The sequence below is a fragment of the Equus asinus genome, chromosome 5, assembly GCF_041296235.1.
Source record: "Equus asinus isolate D_3611 breed Donkey chromosome 5, EquAss-T2T_v2, whole genome shotgun sequence".
NCBI lineage: Eukaryota > Metazoa > Chordata > Mammalia > Perissodactyla > Equidae > Equus > Equus asinus.
In genome coordinates, this window is record NC_091794.1 from 112,454,273 (window position 1) to 112,478,920 (window position 24,648).

Here is a 24,648-nt window from a genome sequence, read left to right on the forward strand (position 1 = left end):
TGCTGGGAGACGGACAGGAGGTGGCAGGGTAGGTCCCACGGGCAGGAGCTGTTAGCTCAGGGCAGCCCAGAGCCTCCCCGATAAAGACAGAAGGCCATCTCCATTGGTGCAAAGACACAAATACCACAAACCTGCTCCTCCTTAAACAGGAGCCTCCCCACAGGAGCACCCTCACACCGGGTGGCCCTTAGCAAACCGCCGCCCCTGTAATTGAGATTAAAACACTCCCAGAGCAACAGGTGGGTGGGTGGCTGGAGAACGGCGGGGACGCCCCTCCTGCATTATTGATCATGGATAGACTGGGAGGAGGCGCCGTGTGACAGGTGTGGCACCCCCCACCCCCACCACCCGTGGGCTGCCAGGCCTGCGGGAAGCTCAGCGCCCAGGCCAGCCGAAGGAGGGGTGCAGGCCCACGAGTGGTCAGCAGTGGGGAGGAAGGGTCCCGAGAGGAGAGGCCTCCCCACGCCAGGCGCGGGGCTCCAGAGGACTGCGCTACCCCCTGGTTGTCGGGTCCTCTGCATGCAGTGCCTGCCTGTCTGGCGGCAGGGACGAGAGGCTGAAATTTCATCTGGTGTCACCCAGGCCCCACCCAGCCCGGCCTCTGGATCCCCACTGGTGTCCGGCCACTGCCGCCACAGGTAAGCTCCTGGGCCCAAGGGAGGAGCTGCGTGAGTCGAGGGGGTGTCCTGGGGCCCGGTAGGTGGGGGATCGGGGTGGGGTCACACACCTCAGAGAGCACGGGGTTCAGGGGTGTTGGGTGGCCGCTGAGCCCAGAGAAGTGGCCAGAGCTGCCCCTGGCTCTCGAGTGAGCAGGAGGAGAGGGAAGTGCCCCTCAGAGAGCCCGAGGCCACTTCTGTGAGGCCCTGGGTGCAGCCGCGGGCCATTGTTAAGGGTTCCCCTTTCTCATCTCATCGGGGTTGGCTGAGACGAAACGAGTCTGCCTTCCAAGGGGGTACCTGGGGAGGAGCGGGTAGGACTAGGGGCCCCAGGGGAGCCTGCAGGGAGACAGAGCCATCACTGAACGGAAGCTCGGGCCTGGGGCTGTGTGGCTGGGGGTCGGGGGCCAAGCTCTGCTCAGCTTGCCTCCGGGGTGGTGCCAATGGCCTCTGCTCAGGAGCCCTGCCCTGGGCCCTGGCAGTGGCGACCGCTGACAGGTGTCAGGAGGGCCAGACTTCCCTCCTGGCTGAGAAGGAGCCCCTCAGGGCTGCAGGCGGTCTGCAGGCAGGGCGTGGCACCCACTCCGGATTTCCAGTCCCTGCACTGGGATCCGACCCGACCTTGGGGAGCACTTGGGTGTCTGAAGGGTGGAGCGGGTGAGGGCAAGTGAAGCAGAGCTGCTTCTGTGACAGTGACAGGTAAACTGGCGTCAGAACCCGGTGGCCCCCAGTCCTCCAGGAGCACTGGGTAAAGGGCTGGTGAAGATGCCTGTACAGTGAAGTCGCCCCACGCCCGCTCTGGCGGGGCAGAGGATGAGCTCAAACGGCCTCGTCCCCAGGCAGGGGGCCTCATCGCTCTGTGCGTCTGCAGACAGGGCCTGGGAGCGCCCACCCAGCCCACCTCGCACGAGGTAAAAGCCACCAAAATGTAAGGTGACCTCAAGGCCGTCGACAACCCTTCACTTTCATAAGCGACTTTTATTTCCAAGCTCGCTGCGGTGCCTCTGCTCACACCTGGGAAAACGGGACTCAGAGCTCTCCCACCCCCTGGCGGATCCTTACCCCAGAGTCTGGGCGTGACCAGGAACAGGGACCATGTGCTCCTGCGGAGACCACCACATGGGTGTCCACATCCCTCACAATGCCATTTCATGGCCTTTTGGGGAGCACGAGGAGTCCCCTGTCCCTCCCTGCTCCCAGCGAGGTCTGAGCACACACAGGGCAGGCAGACCCACGGGGGCAGCAGGAAGAGCTCCCAGATGCTGGATGCACTTCCTGGGGCCCCTAATCTGGGTCTGTAGTGACACGCCCTGGTTGCGGGATCCAGGTTGACTCTTATGTGGTTCCTGGTCCAGCGGGGCATCAATCGGAGCCTAACGCTTCCATCGCAGTGAGACCCCATTCGCCCCTAAAGCTGTGGAGAAGCCATGAACTCCCCACAAAGACCCCGCCAGTCCTGTCCTGTCCAGGTTAGACAGGCACAGCAGTGCAGAGGGCAAACGCCCAGAACCACCATCCCCTGACACATCAGAAAGGCGGACCCCTTCCCACCGCAACTGACGAGAAGCCCCTTACTCCCGGGGTCGGTCCTCACACCAGGGCCTAAAAGAAAACACATCTGCAGACACAAAATTGCTCGTGGTCCCGCAACCCACACCCCCACAGCCCGAAGCAGGTGCGCCGCTCTCAGGCGGGGGCCGCCATCACAGCCGGTGACCACCTGGCCCACTAGCCAGAGCCTGCCGGCCCGCAGGCTCCACGTGCTGGGGCAGACACACAGGGGACTGATCAGGGCTAATGTGATGGTGAATGTCAGGCGGCCCTGCCGCCTCCAGGCCCCGGGCCCTTTCCACAGCACCATGGGACAGCCCCGCTCCATTACGGCTCTCGCCTAATTAGGGTAATTAAAATGAAAGTAATCAAAGCAATGGGAAATCTCTTAATAAACTGTCACCAGTGCACGCACGGCTTGGGTCTTGTGCCTTTGTGAAAGTCAAGGAACAAAAGGACAGGGCCAGGAGCTGGACAGGGAAACCAGGCCCTGCTGCCCACACCTGCCTGCCGCCTGCAGACAGTGACCCAGTCTCTGCCTCTGCCCACAGCGCCCTCCCTAACAGGCCGGTGGGCCTCATCCCAGGAGGCTGGACCCTGGGACGGACATCAGAGACATGGCACCCTCTACCCCCAGAGCCCCCATCTGCCCTGCCTCATAGCACCCATGTCTCCCCTCCCCCAGCGGGCACTCCACCTGGCTCCCTGAGCCCCTCAGAGGACCAGGAGTCTGCCTGGCATCTGGGCACCTTGGCACCTTGAACTGGGAGGGGCCCTCGCCCAAAGCAAGACCATCTCTCCAGGGACATGCTCCTCATCCACCCTCCCCAGGGCAGTGCCTCTGCGGGCTCAGCATCTCAGACCCCAGCGCCATCGCTTCTGGCTGCTGGAGGGGTGGTGGGGATTCCTGAAATATTGTCGGATGCTGGGCCCTTTCCTCAACTGCAGTCAAGGTGACTCTGGGCCAGCAGACTCAGTCACAGCTCCTCAGAGCCACCTCCTGCGCCTCCTGCAAGGAGGAGGCAGACCCTCTGCTCAGGCAGGGGTCGCCAGGTCAGAGACAGGAAGCCCCGTGGGGAGCTCTGGATGTGCAAAGGCCCAGGTCACCCACCCCCAGGGAGCAGCTGGTGTGGAGGGGAAGACCCACAGGAGCCCCCGCGGACAGGGTGGCCGAGGGCCGGTTTCCCCGGAAGCAGCTCGCAGGAGGGGGGGTCTTGGGCCTGAGGCAGCCGAGGCAGAGTCCTGGGGGTAGCCAGGGCCCAGGGCGTCGCACCTCCCCGGATCTCCTCCTCCTCTGTGAGGACCAGGTGAGGGCGCGCCCTAGGAACCACAGCCCCACCCTGGCCGCGGTGGCCCCGCAGCCCCGGGCCCCCAGGTTCTCGCTGGAGGCTGCCCGGAGCCTGGCCCTGCTGGGGGCCGCTCTCCCCTCCCGCCCTCTCAGCGCTCGGACCTGGGGCCGGGGGCGGGTCCGCGGGGGCGTGGGGGTGGGGAGCAATACAGGGCGGGGAGGGGTGAGAGGGCTTGGAGGCGAGGAGGGGGCCCCGGGGGCGGGAAGGGGGCGGGGCGAGGGACGGGAGCCTGGGGCCTGGGCGGACGCGCCTGGCCGCTGGGGGCGTGGCTGAGCCGCGGGGCCGCCCCGGCTGTTGACTCTCTCCCGGGAAACGCGCCGCCGTCCCACCCGCTGGCGCAGTGGCCGGGGAGCCCAGCGCCGCGGACCCTCCGCTGGAGCCGCGCCCGCCGCCCCTCGACCGGCCCCGAGCGAGCCTGGGTCGCGCGCCTTTCCCTTCCCCGCGTGCCCCGCACGGCCGCAGCCTCCGAGCACAGGCGAGTGTGAGCGGGTCTGACGCGAGAGCGTGTGTGCAGCGTGTCTTGAGTGTGCACATGCGTGCGCGCGCATGTGTGGGCACGTGTGAGTGTGTGCGTGTCTCAGTGTGTTCGTGCGTGTGTCCGTGTGTGTCAGAGAGCAGATACTGGGTGGACGGCTTGTTTGCAGACATTTTGGGACCCAGGAGAGAAAGGTCAGTTCTCCAGGTCAGAAGATTTGGGGAGGGGGAGAGGGAAGTAGCAGAAATGGTCTGAACCTACTCCTGGCATGGGCCAGCGTCGCTCCCCACCCCACCCCCACCAAGAGCCAGGCAGGTGCCGCTCACTCCCCAGCCCCCAGCTCCGCTCCAGCCCGGCCCTCCGCTGTCCAGATGTGGAGGTGGGTGGACAGGCAGCCCTGAGGTTGGGCACATCCTTGGAGGCTCACAGTGCTGGAGGTGGCCTGTGTGACCTGGATTGGTGGAAGGAGAGCCAGGTGGTGTCTCTGCCTTTCTGAGAGGTCCTGTGCTGGGAGGGGCAGAGGGTGGAGTGATGGAGGGGTCTGTTACCCCTCAGGCCACCCAGCTTCTCCCCACCTGGGTGCTCAGGGGTCACATGTCCATAGAGTGTCAATAGCTGACCAGGGTCACACTCCCATTCTGCAAAGGAAGAAATTGAGACCCAGAGGCAAATAGTGGGCTGGGAGCCTGGCCTGGGAGACCCTGGTAGATGCCCCCAGCCCCGTGGAAACCTCCTGCTGAGGAAGCACCACAATCGCCCCTTCACGCTGAATTCGCCCTGCTTTCACTCCCCAGGGCTCTGCTGACACAGATCACACTGGGGTGAGCCGGGGAGGCCTCTCTGTGCATGGCTGGGGGGCGGTAGGGCCGGCGGGCTGACAGCCACCGGTGCACTAACCACACCCCCTCCTCCAGGTGCCTGTGAAGACTGGACGTGAGCCCGTCGGGGGCACGGGCGTGATGTCGGCCCAGAAGCTTGTGGCCTGCCTCTGCCAGGAAGGGGACCAGCACCTTGCCCTGGGGGAGCCCCTGCTGGCCACCGCCTTCTACCTGGCTGCCTTCAGCTGCCACGCCCCCTCGGCGGTGCAGAGGGTCCGAGCTGCCCTGGCCGAGGCTCGTGGGGCACCCGTGGTGGCCACCCTGGAGGCCTGGTACCGTGGTGACAGCCAGATCCCGGCCATCCACTGGGACGGTATGGCGGTGGTCTCCCTGACGCGGAGCCTGGCCTCCGCCTTCCTGGCCGCCCTCTGCCCGGATCACCCGGCCGCAGTCCTGCACTCTCTGGCCAGCCTGCTGGTGCACGGCCGCCACGGGGAGGTGGTGCAGCGCTGTGGCGCCCTGCTGGACGCTCACTCCCAGCAAACCCTGGAGCTGCGGCTGACCCGCGCCCTGGCCTGGGTCCTGTCCGGGACGCAGGTGGACGCTGGCGTGGCCGACTACCTCCAGGCCTTTGCCTTGAGTGCCGACCGGACTGTGGCCTTCGTCCGCACCCACCAGCAGCCCTACCTCCCCGTGCTGGTCAGCACCCTCCAGGACTTCATCTCGGGGCGCCAGGAGGCCGGGGACAGCGCCAGCCGGCAGGAGACCGACTGCCAGAGACTCCTGGCAGCCCTGGCCCCCAGTGGCACCTGGAGCGACGTCCTGTCTCCCGAAGCTTTGCTCCTCCGTGGCAGGTACGCGGACTGCCGGGCAGCATGCAGCCGGGCCCTTGAGTCCGAGCCGCCGGGCAGCAGACCGCAAGGTAGGAGTGCGGTTCACGTCCCTGAGGGGCAAGACGAAAGCCGCTGTGGCCATTCTGGCACGGCGTGGTTAAGTCCTGCTTATGGTGGTGGGGGTCATACTGGGGCTGGGGACACCACAGTGGCAAGACAGGCAAGACAGATGGTCCCTGCCCTTAACCAGCACCCAAGAAAAGAAGCAAACACAATACGTGCTTTGAAAAATGGAACATGCAAGGTTACTGCTCTAGCCCGACGGTCAAGGAAGGCTTCTTGGAGGAGGTGTCATTTGAGCTGAGACTGAAGGATTCCAGGCAGCAGAAACAGAACGTGTGGGTCTCCAAGGGAGAAAGAACTTAGGATGTCCGTGCCACTGAATGGAGCCAGGGTGGCTGTTCCGGGATGGGGCGGGGGGAGCTGAAGGCAGTGGCCGTGCCTAAGCCCTGCTGGCCTCGAAAGGACCTTGGATTTTACCCTCAGAGCAGCAAGGAGCCATGGGAGGGTTTACACTGCGGAGTGAGGTGCTCTGGGTTGCTTTTTTAAAGTTTCCTCTGGCCGCTGAGTGCAGAACATGCCATAGAAGCCAGAGTGAGAACAGAACCTGCTGGGGGGCTGGAAGGGGGTCCAGGCTGGGAGGCTAGGAGGCAGTGGCCATGGTCCAGGTGAGAGATGATGGAGGCTCAGATCGAGGAGGAAGCCTTAGAGAGAGGCGATGGGTCTGAAATATCACTGAGTTAGAAATGATAAGCTTGTGGGGAGAAACGGTGGAAAGCAGGGCGTGGAGGAGAATCGAGAACGACTCTGGGACTTTGCTTTCAGCTGCTGGAGTGCAGAGGGCAGGCAGGAGCAGACCAGGAAAGGGGGCATCAGAGGTGTTAGACACATCCAGTCTGACACACTACTGCTCCTGCCTGGCCCCTTTGCTGGGTCCTCCTTCTGGTGGGGGGAGGGCAGGGGGCTGGGTGGTCAGGAGCCTCCAGGAGCCATACTCCTGCTGCCAGGAGCCCTCTGAGCTCCCTGCCAGCTGCATGGCCTCTCCATGCCCGTGTGCAGGTGGGGATGGTGGCACACCCACCTCTGACGGTGCCTGTGGGATTCAGCGAAAATGTGCGTCACACCCTTAAAATGGTGTCACCCACCAAGTGCTCAAAAAGATGTGCCTTGAGCCGATCAAGTGGAGATGTCCTTAGGCAGCTAGATGTGAGCTTTGAGATGAGAGGCCACTTGGTTTGAAGAAGAGTTTTCGGAATCATCCACACAGAGAAGGGATTTAAAGTCAAGAGGCTAGAGAGGGCGCGAGCACGGAGGGAGGGAGGGGGCAGCCAGATGCGGAGGTGCGGGATGGATGGCACTGCGGGCTCGGTACTTAGTGGGCAGATTCCATCTTAAGGGTCTGACATGCGTTTCATCGAATCTGCACTGCAGCCCTTGGAGGTGGCTGCAGCCACAGCCCCACTGCCTGTGGGGCTGCCAAGGGCACATGGAGCATTCGTGGTAGGCTGGAATATGGCCCCCGAGGGCTCCTAACCCCCTCCCAAAGAGGACCCAGCAAAGGGGACAGGAAGCAGGAGGACCCTTGAGCCTGCAGGGTGATGGGGAGGGTCAGAGATGAGGGTGTTTGCAAGATAAGGTAGCTGCACTAAAGGCTGCTGCTGGGGCCTCGTCCCTGAGGAGAGGACAAGAAGTGTCTGCCGAGTGTGCCCCACGGAGGTTATCAGTGAGCCCAATGTGAGAGGGGGAGCAAAGAGAACTGGAATGTGAGTGGGCACTTTTCTTTCTGGAAATATGCAAGACCGGATCCCCTGAAACCCTCCCACTATAAATTACCTAAAAGTGCACAACAAAGTCACAAAGAATCCTGAGTAGGGACCCTCAGTGCCCAAAGCACAAACGTGCAGTGGCCTGTGAGCAGGGGCCATGGTAGGCTGCGGGCATTCAGTGCCTCCCACGGTGGAGGGGCTTTTCCACCAGGAGAGACCCCTGCAGAAATCCAGGACCCACAGAAGGCTGCAGCCTTGGGGAGCAAGTGTGCTAGAAAAACTCGCCCACCCCCCCAAGAGGAGACTGCGGGGAAGCTTGTCTGTCCTGCCCTGGCTCTGAAGTGGACCGGAGCACCTTCCCTAAGAATCACTGCGTTAGTGAGACATATGTCACTTGTGTCACAGGGAGCCGCCTTATCACCACCAGCAACACAAGCATGGCTTACAATGTGAACGAATAAATTTCCCATAACAAATGTATTCTAATCTCAATGTTACTTATCAAAAGTCCTTGGAAACATTGAATAAACCCTTCTGTATTTGGCAAGTGCTCTGCTTTTCTTAGTAAGTAGACAAAGAGGGAAATTCAGTGTGTGAGGACAAGACGTGGAGTCAGAGTAGCTTTAACTGAAATCTCCCAGTGGTTAAGCATCCAGGTGCCAGGACTGCAAGTGGTTATTCTCCCAAGGCGCCTGGAACAACCGCCTCCCATTCTTTCAGGGTCCTTCATTAAGAACTATGCCATAGGTGGGGAACATGGCCACGCCTGTTACAGCTCCGTGGCAACAGAGCTGGCTGGGCCTTGAGACTCTCTGGGACCCACAGAAAACAGTGGAAGTGGCATGTGGTTCTGGAGCCGAAGCCTCAAGGGCCAGCAGCTTCTACCCTCATCCTCTTGGAACCTTCCCAGTGCCACGTGGGGAAGCTAGACCAGTGAGCTACAAGGGCACACCAGCGATGGAGGCTGAGCAGACAGCCAACACCACGGCCCCTGACATGGGAGTGGGAGACTGCCTTATACCCTCCTGCCCAGTCTAGCAACCAGATAGCTGCAGCCACAAGAGTGGCCCCAGGAAGACCAACAGAAGAACCGTCCAGCTCAGCTCAGCTCAACTTGAAGAAGGATCACAGGCAAATAGAAATGGTTGATGTTTTAAGCCACTGAGTTTTGCAGCGGCTTCTTACACAGCAGTAGCACCTGACACAACTGCTGAGTCAAAGCATCGGTTTTTGATGCATGTTTTAGCTAAAACTGAGTTAAATAATATAGGACTTATAATTTTGTGTTTCCATAATAATGCAATTCACTACCTTCATTAATGGAAGAAAGAAGAACATATGATCATTGTAACAAATTCAGAAAAAGATTTTATATTTAACACCCCCAAAAATTAATCAACCAAGGAATAAAATAAAACTTAATTGAAAAAGATAATATCTATCAAAAATCCACCAAAAATATTATACTTAATGGTGACATTTTAGAAGCCTTCCATTTAAAATCAAGAATGTGGTGGCTGCCCATTCTCCCATTTATCTGTACTAGAGATCCTAGCCAATGCAATAAGATAAGAAGAAAAAATAAACAGGTAAGACCAGAAAGGAAGAAACAAAGTAATCATTATTTCAGACAATATGTTTCCCAAAAGAAAGAACAAAAATATATTAGATATAGTAACAGAAGTTAACAGGATATATAAAAATCACTTATATTTATAGAAAACGGCAACAAATAGAAACTTTATGGTTTAAGAATTTATCATTTACCAATAGCAACAGAAAATAATTTATTTCAAAGAGTCGTATGACTTTATGGAGGAAATTATAAAACTGTATGAAAAGACAGTAAAGAATATTTATATAAATGGAGAGATATTCCATGTTCTTTGTTAGAAAGACTTGATATTATAATAGAAGAGCAAAGGACCGATAATAAAGGAGATAGAGGAGGAGGGGGAAAAAGAAGAAGAAGAAAGGGGAGAGAGAGGGGGAGAAGAAGAGGAGAAGATGGAGAAGGTAGTGGTCTAAGGATTTGCTCTGTCAGTTAATACAAAGCTATGTTATTCACTACAGAAGGTTATTGACTTAAGGGATAGATAGAAAGACCAATACAACAAATGATAAAGGCCGGAAACAGACCCATATGTATCTGGAGCTTAATATGTGAGAGTGAGCATTGAAAGAAAATATGAGAGAATATCATTAAGACTCTGTGTACAGCTGGGCTTCTTAAGATACAAAAAGTGGAAACAACAAAGTAAAATTTGATACATTTGACTAAATCAAAAATTTTAAACTTCTATTTTGCCGTTAACTATAGAAAATGAAAGGACAATCCACAACAGAGAGAAAATATTTGCAAAACATACAATGGGCGAAAGTTTAGTACCCAGAGAATTTGAAGAATTGCTATATATTAATAAGAAAAAACATCTAATACAAGAATTGGCAAAAGCATTTCCCAAAAGAGAAAACACAGATGGCTAATCAACATGTGCACAAATGTTCAACATCATAGTAATGATACAAATGCAAATTAAAACAATGAGATACCACTTCCTACCCACCAGATTGGCAAAAAAGCACTTTTAAATAAATGAGCCTCACTAGTAATCAGGAAAATGAAAATTAAAACAACAATGGGATAGCATTTTATATCCCCCAGATTGTCAAAATTTTTAAATCTAAAGATAGAAGAGTCTGGCTTCCAGTAATGGTGGCATAGCTTGATTAGACTATGTGTCCCACAGACAGAAATTATAAAATTTGGACAAAAAATAAAATGCAGCCAGTTGGAGGCACTGAACAGTGACCAAATGTAGGCAGAAACTGGAAGTTGACCCTTGAAAGATGAGGACTGTACAGATGAGATTTGCATGTTTGTAGCTTTTTGCCTGAGGAAACTCCTCAATCCGTGTTTTATCCATGTAAAACAGAAAGCTGCAGTTTTTCTGGCTTGAGATGTCATAGGACAGAGTTCATGGCTGAGAGAGGTGGCTGGAAAGTTGGAATGGAAATCCTTAGAAGGAAGGAACCACATCGTGGGGTGAAACCCAAAATCTGTGTATTGAAGCCACTTAACTCCTTGGCTGACCACCACACTATACATGCATGGGAGAGGCTGGCAGCCTGAGAAAGCAGCAGCTGGAAGCTGCAAGAACTAGATAGAGATTTCAGCTGCTGCCTGCCAAAAAAGAGACAGAATATGGAATTTGATCCTAGCCAATTTAACTGCCTGCTAAAACAAAATTTAGTCCTCTTCAGAGAAACATAGCTGAATCCAGAATCTCTACAAAGCATCAACCAAATGTCTAGTGTACAATAAAAATTACTAGACATGCAGAGAAACAGGAAAATAAAATGTGAGCCACAGTTAGGAGAAAAGAAGTCAATAGAAACCAACCTCGAGATGATCCAGGTGCTGAAATTAGCAGACTAAGGACTTTAAAGGAACTGTTAAAAATATATTTGAAGACTAAAGGAAAATATAATCGTAATGAATGAACAGATATGGAATGTGAGCAGATAAATGAAAACTATGAAAAAGAACCAAATGGAGATTTTAGAATTGAAGAGAGCAATAACCAAAATGAAAAATGCATAGCATGTTTGAAGAGTCAGTGAAGTTGAAAATAGAATAGAAATTATGCAATATGATGAAAAGAAGAAAAATGAACAGAGCCTTGGTGACCTGTGGGACATCTAGAAGTCTAACGTGTGTAATTGGAGTCTCAAAATCAGAGCAGAGAACACACTTCCATGTGGGTCAATAATAACCGCTCCCCCCAGCCCCCAGGGCTCTGCACCTGGGACCCATGAACTCTGCACAAATCAGGGACAGAGTTGTTCTGTGCAGGAGTTAGTGACTGACAGGAAAGGCTCAAAGTTGCTTTTACTTTGGCCACCAGGACTAGATAGGGTGACCCTGTGGTTGGTTGGTTGGTTGACATCGGGCTGCAAGGTGCTGTTTTTACGTGACTCTGAGCTGTGACGTGACGCTTCCCGCGGTGGCAACAGGGCAGGGTGACAGCAGTTTTGCTTCCAGCAGAAGCGAAGGCGTTTTCCCTCTTCTGTTTCCATGTAAAGGATCATTATCACGTGGCCACTGAGTTAGGTTATAGGGAAAAGCTCTCTGAGAATTCTGAAGGACTCCGTGCAGACAGCACTAACGTGGAGGTTCAGAGACTTGAGACAAAACTCATGGGGCTGTAAGAACCTCCGCTCCCTGCGGCACTTTTCTAACCTGTCACATAAGGGTGGGCGCCCGTGAGCTTGGGCCCTGGCAGCACTGAGTTTTCTGGGATTCTCTCAGTGGTGTGCACATTTTGGGGGCCATGTTGGGGATGGGGTGGCTCAGAATTCAGAAAGTCCCCATTCATATGAATGTTAAAGTTGCTCAGACATGAAAAATGACAATGGTGGAGGGGACACTGTTGTTGATTCGAAACCTCACCGAGTCACACTGAACACCAGGCCCTGTTCCAGGCACATCTAATCCTCGCAGGCCTGTGAGTGTAGACCATTGTAATCCCCATTATAAAGCAGAAAAGGAAACTGAGGCACAGTGGGCTGCAGTAAATCCCCAAGACCCCACTCTTTGAGGATGTCGTCCCCTTTTTCCTGGACCTGATGGGGAGATCTCTGTGTCAGGCAGGGAAGCATTGGGTCCCCACATAGCCCAAAGAAGGCAGGAAACAAAGATGCCGCAGTCACAGCCAGCCCTACCCAGGTACGGGGTCAGACTTCAGCTCCAACCTGGTGGGCTGATCCCAGAGAGGGAACTCAGCCCTGAAACCCATCATTAAAAGGTCAGGGGGAAAAGACAGGTGTGGTAACTAAATTTCCGTGTTGGCTGAAGATAAGACAGACAACCCATGCTGGGGTGGGTTGGGGTGTCGGGGGGCAGGGCAGCTGCCATCCCGGTTGCCCCGTCTGCTTCTGATCCTGCTGTCAGGAATGGGCTTGGGGCCTCCTGCTAGTGCTCATCCTGAGTGCGCTGTCCTGGGCTGCTGGGAGACTGGAGATGCTGCCGGATCTTCAGAGGGTCCAAAGCGCTGGACGCTTGGGGGGCTACAGGCAGCACCCCGGGAGGAGTTGGCCCAACAAGCAGGACCAACGCCTCTGCTCTCTCCCCAGGTGAGCATCTGGCCGCCCTGCTGGTCACCCGGGCAGCCGCGGCCTTCCTCTTGGACCGCGGGGCTCAAGACCTGCTTCGGGACCTGCACGGGGCCTTCCGCGAGAGCCCCTTGGGGGCGCGCAGGCAGTTGGAGGCCTTGCTGTCGGCGGGGGACCGGGAGCGCCTGCGGGCCCAGGTGCAGGAGGCCGCAGACGTCGGCTTCGCCCATTTCCAGGAGGTCGTGCGGAGCCGCGCCGAGCTCCGCGAGGACTCCGGCCGCGAGCTGCTGGCGCCGGTGGCCCGTGCGCTCCGCGTCCTGCGGCGTGTGGCTCCGCCCGGGGCGCGGCCCGCACTGGGCGCCCGCCTAGCCGAGTGCCTGCTTCTGGCCGGGGACGCGGCGGGTGCCCGGGCGCTGTGCGAGCGCCTGCTGAGGCCCGCGCTCCCCGGGGACCGTGCGCCCCTGCTGGCGCTGCGCGGCTTCTGCGCGCTGCACGCTGGCGACGCGCGGTGCGCCCGGGAGGACTTCCAGGCGGTGGTGGAGCAGGGCCCGCCGCACCCGAACGGCTGCGTGCGTGCTCTGTGCGGCCGCGGGCTGCTGCGGGTGCTTTCGGGCAGCGCGTTCCTGGGCGCGCTGGACTATGTCACCGCCTGCCGGCTGCGGCCGGAGGAGACTCTGCTCGTCGCCAAGGCCTACGTGCCCTGGAACCAGCGAGGGCTGCTGCTGACGGTTCTGCGGGAGGAGGGCCGCCGGATGCTGGAGCGGAAGCTGGACCTGGGACCCGGGGGCGCGCCGGGCTGCCGGAGTAAGGCCGCGGAGATGGACAGCCCCGCTGCGCAGGAAGGGTAACAACCAGAGCCTCGTGCGCCGGCCAGGGGCTGCTGCTTCATTCTGGTCTCCAGCGCGGTAGCCAAGGGCGTATTCCTTTCTATTTGTCAGATGAGTAAACTGAGGGACAGAGCGGCTAGGTGATTTCCATAAACCGTTCTCGGCAGATTAAGGCCAAGAACCAGACCTTAGGACCCTCAGTCCCAAACAGTGTGATGCATTACGGACTGACTTGTCATAGAAAATTAGAAAATCAAAACGGAAATGAAAAATGAGACCCATTATCCCACTGCTAGCATCCCCTTCTAGTTGTTTCTCTTTGTGCCTATAAAATATATTTCACAAAACTGGATTTATGCTGTATTTATATGCCAGTTTTTTCCTCAGTGGACCATGAACATTTCCTTTGCTGCTCCACATGCTTCACGAGCAGCCCGAAAGCCCACCGTGTGAACGCGCCATCCTTCCTTGGAGCATTCCCATGGTTTCTGCTCTTGGTTTTAATGCTTCCTGGGTAACGTCCCGTCTCCACGATGTTCTGCCGTTAAGATGGAGACAGAGGTCGAGTCCCCGGGTCAGGGAGCACGGCCCCTGCAAGGTCCTTGACTTCAGGCCCTGCTGCTGCCCATCTGGCCACACACCCCAGCCCTGATGTTCATTTTACAGACTCTTTGCCAGCCCAGTGGGTGGACCTGCAGCTGTTTTGACGTGCGCGGCTCTGGTTGCTGGGTGGCGGCAGGAGGTGTTTTAGCAAAGCTCCTGGGGGCGTGTTTGATGTCAGCCCCCTCACACACACACACACACTTCCTCTGCCTCCGGTTGCTCACTGTGCATCGCTGGGACCTGCTGGTGAGGAGGAGCTTCTGTGCCTGTGATTGGGGGCCCTTCTCCTTGTTCCTTCTGGCGATTGTCACATGCGAGGCTCTGGCCCCTTTCCCGGTGGGAGTTCACTCACATCCCCGCAGGTGCACCATGGTCACTCCATGTGTGCCCTGTTTGTCACCCAGCTCTGCCTACCACACACCCCTGAGGCTGTGAGGCCAACGTTGTCATCATTTTTGTGGAAAAGGACACCAAGGCAGGGTTAGCTGGGGGTCTTGCTGACTTGCAGCCCCGACTCCCCGTCTCTAAGATGCCTGCCCATGGGGTGGTGGGAGGATGGAGAGGGCTGAGGGCCGAGGGCTGGATTTTGGAAAGGGCAGCCAGGGGTTCTGGGGACGGCGTGCGTGAGGGTCCTTCCAGCAGGACAGGGTCTCCACAGTTCGGTGGGAAGGGCGCTGCCTGGACCAGGTGTACAGGGACAGGATTTGCTGGTGGCCCACCTACCTGGGCAGGGGAAGGGGATGTGGGGAAGGGGCCGGCTCTCCTCCAGCTGCTCTCTCCGCAGGGACGCCCATGGTGTGCACCAGCTGGCCATACTTTTGATGGAGCTGGATGCAGAAGACGAAGCTTCACGCCTCCTGGCAGCTGATGCCCTGTACCGCCTGGGCCACCTGGACGACGCCCATAAGGCGCTCCTGGTGGCCCTCTCCCGGAGGCCCCAGGCGGCCCCTGTGCTGGTGCGGCTGGCCCTGCTGCAGTTGCGAAGAGGCTTCTTCTACGACGCCAACCAGGTGAGGCGGCCCCAGTGGGCCACAGCAGGGCAGGTGGAAATGGGGCACACTTCTATGGAGGGCGCCAGGCCTCCCGTGGCCCCTACTCTGCACCCCACAGCCCAGGTATCCCGGACTTTGGAGCAGGCAAAGTGTGTCCCAGCCCCGGGCTCTGCCACCTCCAGCAGGTGTCTCACCTCTCTGACCCTCAGTCTCCTGGTCTGTGCCCTGGTCTTGCAGGTTCTCTTGAGAATTAGCTAGAGCAGGTACCCCAGGGCCCAGCAGTTCTCCAGCATGCAGTAGATGCTCCATATTTGCTTTTGTTGTGTTATGAAAAAAAAGGACCAGGAGTCAAGTATAGCGCAAGCTTCGTCCCAAATCTCCTATGTAAACCGGGTTCTGTTGTGACCCTGCCCTGGGGAGGGGGGACGGCAGAGGGGTCCCCAGGTCCTCAGGCCCTGCTTGCCTCACCTCTCTGAGACTACGCTGCTCCCGGGAAAAATGGACCTCACCTCCCTCAGGTGTTACGAGGCTTCCTGTGGGAACCGGAGTCAGAAGGTGACCTTCCAGGCAGAGAGGTTGGGCACTGGGGCCTGTCAGCTTCCTCCTCTCCTCTGGCCAGGTTTCTGGTCTCCCTGCACTGGGCCGTACGGGGGGAGGGAAGGATGCCCTGGGACAGGTGTCCACACATGTGCAGCCAGCAGGGGCAGCATTGGGTGTCTCTGGGATGGAGCTGTCCAGAGCTGAGGTGATGTCCACTGGAGGTCCCCCTCTGCCTGGAGCAGGGCCTGGTCCCGGTGAGCTGCTGGAGGACTCCCCAGGCCCTCTGTCGCTTTATGATTTGAAAGCCCCCTTTCCTTGTGCTTTTTATTTGGACCTGCTGTGAGTGGACCCATGAAGGGACCTCCCTACCTCCGCGTTACAGGGGAGGAGGCATGGCTCTGGGACACCCGCAAACCCCCGCCACACAGCAGAGAGGAGCAGCCCAGAGCGGCACTCACACCTCCCTGACCCCGGCCTTCCCTGTGCTCTGTGCTGGGGACGTGCAGTCCCTGCCCTCCTGGAGCCACATCCCAGGAGCCACACTCCCGATGAGCCACGCCTCTGCAAGGAGGATGGGGGGACGGTCTGGCATGGGGCACAGGGAGGAACTGCGGTGACTCACCCGTCCCTTGCAGCTGGTGAAGAAGGTGGTCCAGTCTGGGGACACAGCGTGCCTCCAGCCCACCCTGGACGTCTTCCGCCATGAAGACCGGCAGCTGCTGCAGGGCCACTGCCATGCGAGGGCCCTGGCCATCCTGCGGGGGGCGCCAAGCGGGGCCGAGGGTGGAGCCCACACCAGGGAGGCCATCGCCTACCTCTCTTTGGCCATCTTCTCCGCAGGTAGGAGCTGCCCGCCCACCCCCAGGGCTCCCAAGCTGTGCCAGGTTCATGGGGGTATGGGGAGCCTCTGCAATGCTAGGGCCAGGGACCTGGGGGACCAAGGATGTGCTTGGTTCGTTTGCACCCCCAGGGGGCATCCATGGGGCAGGGGCCACTTGCTAGGGGCATCTTGCACCAAGGCCCTGGCCATCCAGGTGAACACGCTAAAGCCTGGGAGATGAGCTGGACCAGCTGGGACCTGGGCTGCCATCCCACACACTCTGGGCCCTGAGGGTGGGAGGGCCAGCGGAGACCCTTCTGCCAGGTAGGCCCCTCTCCCTCCAACTCAGGAGGTGAGGGCCTGGCTCTCCTAGGCCCTTCCTAGAAATAGAGCACAGCTCTGTCTGTGCTCACCTGGCCTCCCGCTCGCCCAGCCATGCCCGCCCTGGGCGCTGGGCAGGGGCCTGGCCCGAGCAGCAAAGAGTGGGGCGTCCTTGGTGCCAGGCTTGAGCACCTGCTCTGGGGGGAAGGGACTTTCCAAGGACGCACAGCGAGTCCTGGGGGTGCATCGAGATTGGACGTGTGGACCTGGGATGAGGCTGCGGCATGGACTCCCGGCTCTGTGCTCACTGGGCGCCTCCTCACCCTCCTCTTCTCTGGGGTGGGTGACGGAGAAGCCGGCGTGGGGTGGGAGTGAGCACTGAGGGAGCTGGTCCTTGGACAGGGCGGGGATGGCACCTGCTGCAGAGTTCACGCCCTGCACGCATTAGCCAGGAGGGCACATGACCCAGAGCCACCTGCAGAGCCCAGCATGCTGCTCCCTGCGTCCATCACTGGACAGACGCCTGGAAGGAGTGTGGCGGTGGCGACCTCTTTGGAGAGGGTCCCAGAATCTAGGGGGCTCCTCCCTGCTCACCCAGTGCCTTTTGGCCTGGAGCCTTTCCACCTCCAGTGCTGAGGACCCTTCCCCCTCCCCGTCCCTCGCCTGGCCTCACTCAGATGCAGCTGCCGGGCCCCCTCCTGTCGGAGGCCGCCTCTGTCTATCCATCAGCCCTCTTTGACGCCATCCCTCTTGGTTGGGCTCCCTGTACCCCACAGCCATGCCCCCAGGTCAACCCAGACTACCCCCTTGTCCATCTTGGTGCTCAGCAGTCTGTGAAATCCCAAGGTGGCCCTGCAGCTGGTGTGCCCTCTGCACCCCCCATCATTGGGCGCCAGGATGGGTGCAGTAAATGCTGGATGAGGGCCGAATCACTGTACCGGGCCATTCCCGCTGCAGTCAAATCCTGATGCCACACGCCCCTTCCTCCAGGGGGTCAGGCAACTGAGTCCCTGCTCACCCGTGCCCGCTGTTACGGGTTCCTGGGCCAGAAGAAGACCGCCATGTTTGACTTCAACTCCGTGCTGCGGGCCGAGCCAGGGAACGTGCAGGCGCTGTGCGGACGGGCACTCCTGCACTTGGCCCTGGACCAGCAGAAGGTACCAGCCCCACACCCCCTCCCACCCCGGGCCTGGGCAGTGGGGTGAGGGGTGCTTTAGGGGAGGGGTGTCTGGGAAGGACCGGGACGCTACCTTCCTTCTCGGCCCCCGAAGAGACATGGAGCAGGGCCAGGCCATCCCAAGTGTGAGACGCCCATCCAACTCCCTGCACTGGGGCTCACGGGAGCCCCATCATCGCACCCCCAGTTTCGAGGAGTCTTTCCCTTCTGAACAGTTCCCCGTGCCTCCCAGCCTCAGTCAGCACGGACAGATCTGCAAACCCTCAGGGCCACCAGGGGGCCCCCCAGCTTAAGTAACGAGACCAGAGCCGGCTAAACAGGGCCTGTGGATTCGGATCGCTGGCCCAGGGCAGGTGCTTTTCACAGAGAAGTCGTACCCAGAGGCGGCTGCCACTGAACATCCCTGAACAAGGGCACTTCCCAGCCAAGAGCGATGTCACTGGCGAGTGACTGAAATTGGCTGTCTGCCTGATGCTCCACTGAGCCAGGGTGCAGCCCCGAGGGAACCTGCCTGCCTGGTTTCTAGTTTTTTTAAGGTTGGAATCCGAGGAAGCAAGGAAAAACAGCCCCAGATGCCACGGAGATGAGAGGGCCTCGCAATGGCGCCTGCCCCTACCTGGCAGGGTGTCCATGTATCCCCCCAAGGGCGCTGGCAGCCTGGTTTCTGTTCCCGCTGGGTGCAAGCTTGTGGTTGTGAGCCCAGCCCTCTGCATGCCCCTTCCTGTGCAGAGCAAGCATCTGTGGTTCGCAGGGACAAGCCCATTAAACAGAGATGGGATTCGGCCGGCAGGGCCCCTGCTGCAGTGGGGCGAGGAGGGTCCCTAGAAACCTGCCCCTGGGAGCTCTCGACATGCCAGCAGCTCCTCCAAGAGGCACCTCAGAAACGCCTCTCCTCCTGCTGTGTCCAGGGCAACAGGACGCATGGCAGGGAAAATCGGCAGGTCTGAGAGTCAGGCCGTGGGAACAGGGGCCACCCTACCCCTGTCACGCTCGTGAATTTCCTCCTGGAGATGGGCTGAGGCTGAGCTGCCCACATGCCCTCTGCCCTTCACCATGAGAGGAGGCACGGCACAAGGAGCTCCGAGCCAGGCTGCTGGGGTCCAGGACCCTGCTCCCCTGCTCTTTAACTTTACCAGCAAGTCCTATAACATCTCTGAGCCTCGTGTCAGCATCGGTAAAATGGGAGCAGGGGAGTGCTTGTGAAAGGCCATCAGACACTCAGCCTGGGGGCAGTGCTTGGTCAAGGCTGTCAGATGCTCAGCCTGGTACATGGCCCATAACAAGGGCTCCATATGTGGCAGCTGGAATTCCCATGAACCAGCACAGGATTGGGCTTTTGGGGCCAGCCCAGTAGCATAGTGGTTAAGTTCACGCACTCTGCTTCAGCAGCCCAAGGTTCGCCAGTTCGGATCCTGGGCACGGACCTAGCACTGCTCCTGAAGCCATGCTGTGGCAGCGTCCCACACAGAAAATCTGGAAGGACTTACAACTAGGATGTGCAACTATGTGCTGGGGCTTCGGGGAGGAGGAGAAATAAAAAAGAATTGGGCTTTTTCCCAAAGGTAACCAGCTGATGTGGGTTACCACCGGCCAGTACCAGGTGCAGGCAGGGCCCAGGCCAAGGTGTCGGAAGGACTGGAGAGAATCATTCTTCCATCCACCCATCTCAGGGCTCTGTGTCTCCAGGACCTGCATCCCCACACACCTGCTCCACAAGACCCCCATCCCCGGACTTTAAAAGCTTCTGGGCAAGCTCCCAGCTCTGGCTAGGAGACAGTAACTGGTATGGGGCTCCTGAAAGCAAAATAGCTGCATGAAATACAAGAGCAGCGTCTTCGGGCGTCAACAACAGGCCGTGGAGAACTGCCATCTCCAGGGAAGGGAAAGCACACGAGGCGAGCCCCGTGGGAACTGACTTTCTGCCTGGGGAGCCTTCCTGTCATCGCACAAGGAGGTGGGCAGTGGGTTTACTGGGCTGAGGAGGCGGAGACTAGAGTTCCAGGCTGTTGCAGTGGCTGGAATTTGCTAGAAGGGCAATGGAGAAGAGGGGGCTGTGCCAAGCAGAGAAGGCGTTGTGGAATTTGCCGTGGGTCCTGTCTCAGGGCTGGGCTGCTCATGTGGGGCAAGACCCAGAGGCCCAGCAGAGCTCACCTGTGGTGGGGCTGAGGGCTCCACAGCGACCCAGGGTCAGGCCAGCCTGGGACATGTTGGAGCCCTGACCCAGCCAGAGCAGAGGCCTTTCGGAACACCCTGGGCACTCAATTGAGACCGCGCCCTAAGATCAAGACTGAAATGGACCTGCCCTGACAAGGAACAAAACCAAGTCCTGCAAAACCAAAATGACCCCCAGAACAAAACACGACCCCCTTCACAGGATGGTGACGTGATCCAGGCTCTGTGCGACGTACCAGCCGCAAAGTCCAGCACAGAACCAAAAGCTGCCAGACATGCAGAGAGCCAGGGGAATGTGACAATAATCAGGGAAGTAAGGACTCGGCAGAAACAGAGCTTGAGATGGCTCAGATGTGGGCATTAGCAGACCAGGGCACTGAAGCGGAGACGATACACGTGTGAAGGACTCAAAGGAAAAGTCTGTCATGATGTGTGAACAGACGGGGAACCCTAGCCGAGACATGCAAACTATCACGAAGGATCAAGTGCAAATTCTGGAGCTGAAAAGTATCTCTGAAATTAAAAATGTACTGGCTGCCAAAGATTTAGTAAAATTGAGGCTGGACCAATAGAGAGGGGAAAGGACTTTTAAAAAGTGAAGAGGGCTTCGTGGACCTCTGGGATGTCTCCAAGCGCTCTAGCACATGTGTAACTGCATCCAGAGGAGAAAGAAACGGGCAAATACATATGCATTTATATTTGACCAAGATGTGCCTGGGTGAGGTTCTCCTCGTGTCTATCATCTTGGATTTGTTGAGCTTTTTGGGAAACATTCTTCAAATATATATACATATCTAATGATATATGCAAAACACAGAGAGAACCACACCTAGACACATCTTGGTCAAAGCTCTGAAACCAAAGATGAAGAAAACATCTTAAAAACAACCAGAGGAAGAAAGAAACGTTACGTACAGTAGAACAGCAGTATTAAGAATCGTTTCTGATGTCACGGAAACAATGGAAGCCAGAAGACGATGGAATGGTATCTTTAAAGCCTAAAAGAAGTGAAAGTACTCACCCAGAATTCTCCGTCCGGTTAAAACGTTCTTCAAAAACAAGAGTGAAATTGAAGACATTTTCAGATAAATGACAGCTGAAAGGTGAAGATTCAGCCCCAGCAGACCTGCACCTCGAGAAATGCTAAAGGAAGCTGATGAAGTTGAGGACGCCCAAGGGAAATTGTCTGCTGGAAGAAATGAAGAGCACATCTAAACACAAAAGAAAATGTATTTCTTCTCTTAATTTCTTTGAACAAACTCTCCATATATCACAAAGGATGGGGCGAATGAGATTTACTGCTGTGTGGCTCTCACCTCCTACGTGAGCTGGCACCATGTTAACCGCAGGGACTGTGGTGAGTGATCTGCAGGGCAACTGCTGAAAATATATTAAAAGGAGCAGAGTTAAAAGGCCAACAGAGGAATTAAAATGAAGCACTAAAAATATTCAGCTAGCCCAAAAGAAGGTAGAAAGGAAGGAACAAAGGCACAGAAAAAGATAACTGGAGGAGGACGGGCCTGACCTTGGCTCCATGGCCCCCAGCTGTTGGCCAGGTCAGAGGTCAGATGCAAATGACTCACCCTGACCACCGTCAGGCTCTGCCCTGGCCTCCTGTGCCTCCACGTCATGGTCAGGGCGTCCAGACCCCTCCTCGCCCTGCTGTCCTCCAAACTGCACCCGCAGCCCCCGGCCCCACCACCACATGCCCGCCGCCCTTCTGTGCCATAGCGGGTTCTCTATCAGGGTGCGCCTTCTTCGGTTCCAAACCATCTCTCCTTTCCAGAACTCTGATACACCCTGTGCTGCCTTGTGTCGCTCACCAGCTGGCCCCTCATTTGGGCTGACCCCCCCCCCCAAGTTGTGCGAGGGCAGGAACTGGGCTCACTACCCTTTCTGGTGTCCCCAACACCCAGGCCCTGCAAAGAACCCTTGACAAATACTCAGCTGGGACAACTTCTGCCACACACCCTGCTCTCCTCCCCTTGCAGGAGGCTGTGGATGACATCCTCTCAGCTCTGAAGCTCGACCTGACGACAGTGGTCCCTGAGATCTGCTCTCTGAAGCCAGAGGCACGGGCCCTCATCACGCAGGGTCTGTCCTCCCGCTGCCGGGTCCTCCTGAGCCAGTCACTGGACACCGGGGCTCCCCTCAGTGACGAGGACACCCAGGGCCTCCTTGCCGCAGGGGAGGCACTGGTCAAAATCGATGCCGGGCAGCTGAGCTGGCACATCCTCCTGGCAGACGTGCTCACTGCTGTGGGTATGCGACAGCCAGGGCGTGGGGAACGAGGGCGTGGTCCCAGATCCTCTCAGCCCTGGATTCTTTTCTGTGAAATGGGGGGAGGAGGCCCTGGATTCAGTGGCTTCTAAGGTCCCTTCCACTGCAACAGGACCTGTGACCTGGTCTTCACGTGGGCCTGGTGTGTGCGTGTCTCTAGCTCTCCGAGTCACCTGTGTGGCACCAGCAGCAGGGCGAAGAAACACAGGAGTGATTTGGGATTTCATAAAAGGCTCAAACGCTGGGGCCTCCTCTTTAACTCATGCGTTTATTCAATAAATGTTAAGTGAGTGCCCACGGGACGCCAGGCCGTGTTCTGGGTGGGACTGTCTGAAGCGCACATGTGCCCAAATGTCAGTCTTTCTTGCAAAATCCTGAAAACATTTCAGCACTAATTAGAAAAGGGAGGTCTCTCGGCAGCCCGCATTTCCCCAGCCTGTCATATCCCCCAAGCCTGTGAGGTGCCCCAGCAAGGGCCTTCAGGGGCCCAGAGGTGGCAACCAGCCCATGCTGCCCTGCCCCCGCAGGTGCTCTGGAGAGAAAGCAGATCCTTGCGGAGACCACAGTGAGGGGCTCAGAGCTCTGCTGCTCCACCTCAGGGTCATGGACTTTAGCGACCCCCGAGGTGTGGGGACTGGAACAGGCAAGTCCATGTGACCAGCATGATGTCACCATGTCCCTCTGCTCCCAGCTCCTTCCTCCTGGGGCTGAGCCCCTCCGTCAGCAGGCTGCTCCACCAGCCAGCGCAGAGCAAGAAAGGCCATGGTGGGCTTCCCAGTGCAGTGATCAGTGAGTCCCGCTTGTCACGCCCCCTGCCCCAACCCCACCCTGACTGTCCTTCCTGCATCCCGGACAGGAAGCTATGAGGAGGCTGGCACCCACCTGCAAAAAGCCCTACACCCCGCTCCGCCATCAGAGCCTGCCCGAGCCCGGCGGGGCCTGCTCCGGCTCAAGAAGGGAGACGTGGTGGCTGCTGCGCGGGATCTGCAGTGCCTGGCGGAGACGGATGCCCGGGACCTCGGCTTCCTGCTGCAGCTTCTGGAGGCCTCGGAGCGGCAGAGCCTCACCCAGGTGCCCAGGATCCCAGGGAGCCCCTCCCCAGCACCACGGGCATGAGACCCCAGCCCAGGGCAGCTCGGCACTCCCTGCAGCCCACCTGATTTCAGCTGGGGGCGGCGTGGGGTGGACGTGTGAGCAGGAGGCCCCCAGGTCAGGCCAGGAGAGGTGGGTAGCCAGGCTGGCTCCTGCAGGTGGTGAGCTGAGAGGGGGCCGTGAAGGGAGGTCGGCCTGGGGTCCCTGCCTCTGGCCAGTTGATTTTTCGTTCCGCTGTTTATGGGACAATATATGAGGGCGTCCACCAGGCGCCGGTGGAGCTCCTACCCTGCCCCGGGCCCTCGCGTTTCAGGGAGACAGTGAGGACACTCGCTTCAGAGAGTGTCAGTGTCGGAGAGACCCTGGAACAGGGCAGTGGGCTAGCGAGGTGGCACTGGAGGTGAGACCATGATGGGACACACAGGCCAAGGCAAAGGCCTGGAGGTAGGAAACAGCCAGGGACGTTCGAGAAACAAAAAGGTGCAGCTGGCAAGGGGGTCGTGGAGAGGAGCCGTTTCTGGGTCAAGCGCTAAGGAAGCCAGTGAGAGAGGAGCGAGTGGGACGGGGCAGAGGGAAGGGTGCCCGGCATTCTGCTCCGCCCACAGCCCCCCTTCCCTGGCTGGAGGTGGTGGGAGAGGCAGGGTGCGGGGACTGGAAACTGCACTGCGTGAATTTAACCTCCTGGGGGGAGGGCGGCGCAGGGGCCACCAGGATGGGGAGGCCTAGAGCATAGACGGGCTTTGGAGCCAGTGAGGCGGCATGAAGCCCTGTGCGGCCCGGGGCGAGTGTTTCACCTTGCGCTCCGTTTGCCCCTGGCTCTAGCGGGCTGTGCGCCCAGGGTCCCCCAGGAAGACAGGAGCCACAGTACGTGTTTCAACCCGGGGGTTGACAGAGGGGCTGCCAACCGAGCCTTAGGGACGGAGAGAGTAGAGGGAGCCGGGCGATGCGGAGGGAACAGCTGCCTCCTAGGGCGGCATCAGGCCCTGGCGCTCGGGGAGCCAGCCCTGAGCAGGGGCGGGCGGGGGTCTCCGCGTTCACAGGACGGACGCGCGAGGGTCTCAGAGCGGGAGGGGTAAGGGAGGGGCCGGGCGGGGGGGGGGGGTCTCCGAGCGTGAGGGGGAGGCCGGTTCCGGCGGCGGCTCGAATCCACCAGACGCGCTGCCGTTGCCTAGCGACGCGGGCCGACCCGGAAGTAAACCGG

The 24,648-nt window shown here is 58.2% G+C and overlaps 1 protein-coding gene across 4 annotated transcripts in view; it reads left to right on the forward strand.

Moving 5' to 3' along the window:
* The first annotated feature begins 3,843 nt into the window (after positions 1-3,843).
* Positions 3,844-24,648, forward strand: part of TTC34 (tetratricopeptide repeat domain 34) — a 30,008-nt gene continuing 9,203 nt past the window's right edge. For all 4 annotated transcript variants that reach the window (XR_011503680.1, XR_011503679.1, XR_011503678.1 and 1 more), the window contains exons 1-8: positions 3,844-4,031; positions 4,946-5,771; positions 12,645-13,467; positions 14,838-15,063; positions 16,221-16,425; positions 17,717-17,883; positions 22,067-22,337; positions 23,212-23,426. Coding sequence is in view for 1 of the 4 variants with exons in the window: in XM_014862440.3 (XP_014717926.3) it covers positions 4,991-5,771; positions 12,645-13,467; positions 14,838-15,063; positions 16,221-16,425; positions 17,717-17,883; positions 22,067-22,337; positions 23,212-23,426 (2,688 nt within the window). In the remaining 3 variants the exon portion in view is untranslated. The remainder of the gene's footprint in view (positions 4,032-4,945; positions 5,772-12,644; positions 13,468-14,837; positions 15,064-16,220; positions 16,426-17,716; positions 17,884-22,066; positions 22,338-23,211; positions 23,427-24,648) is intronic.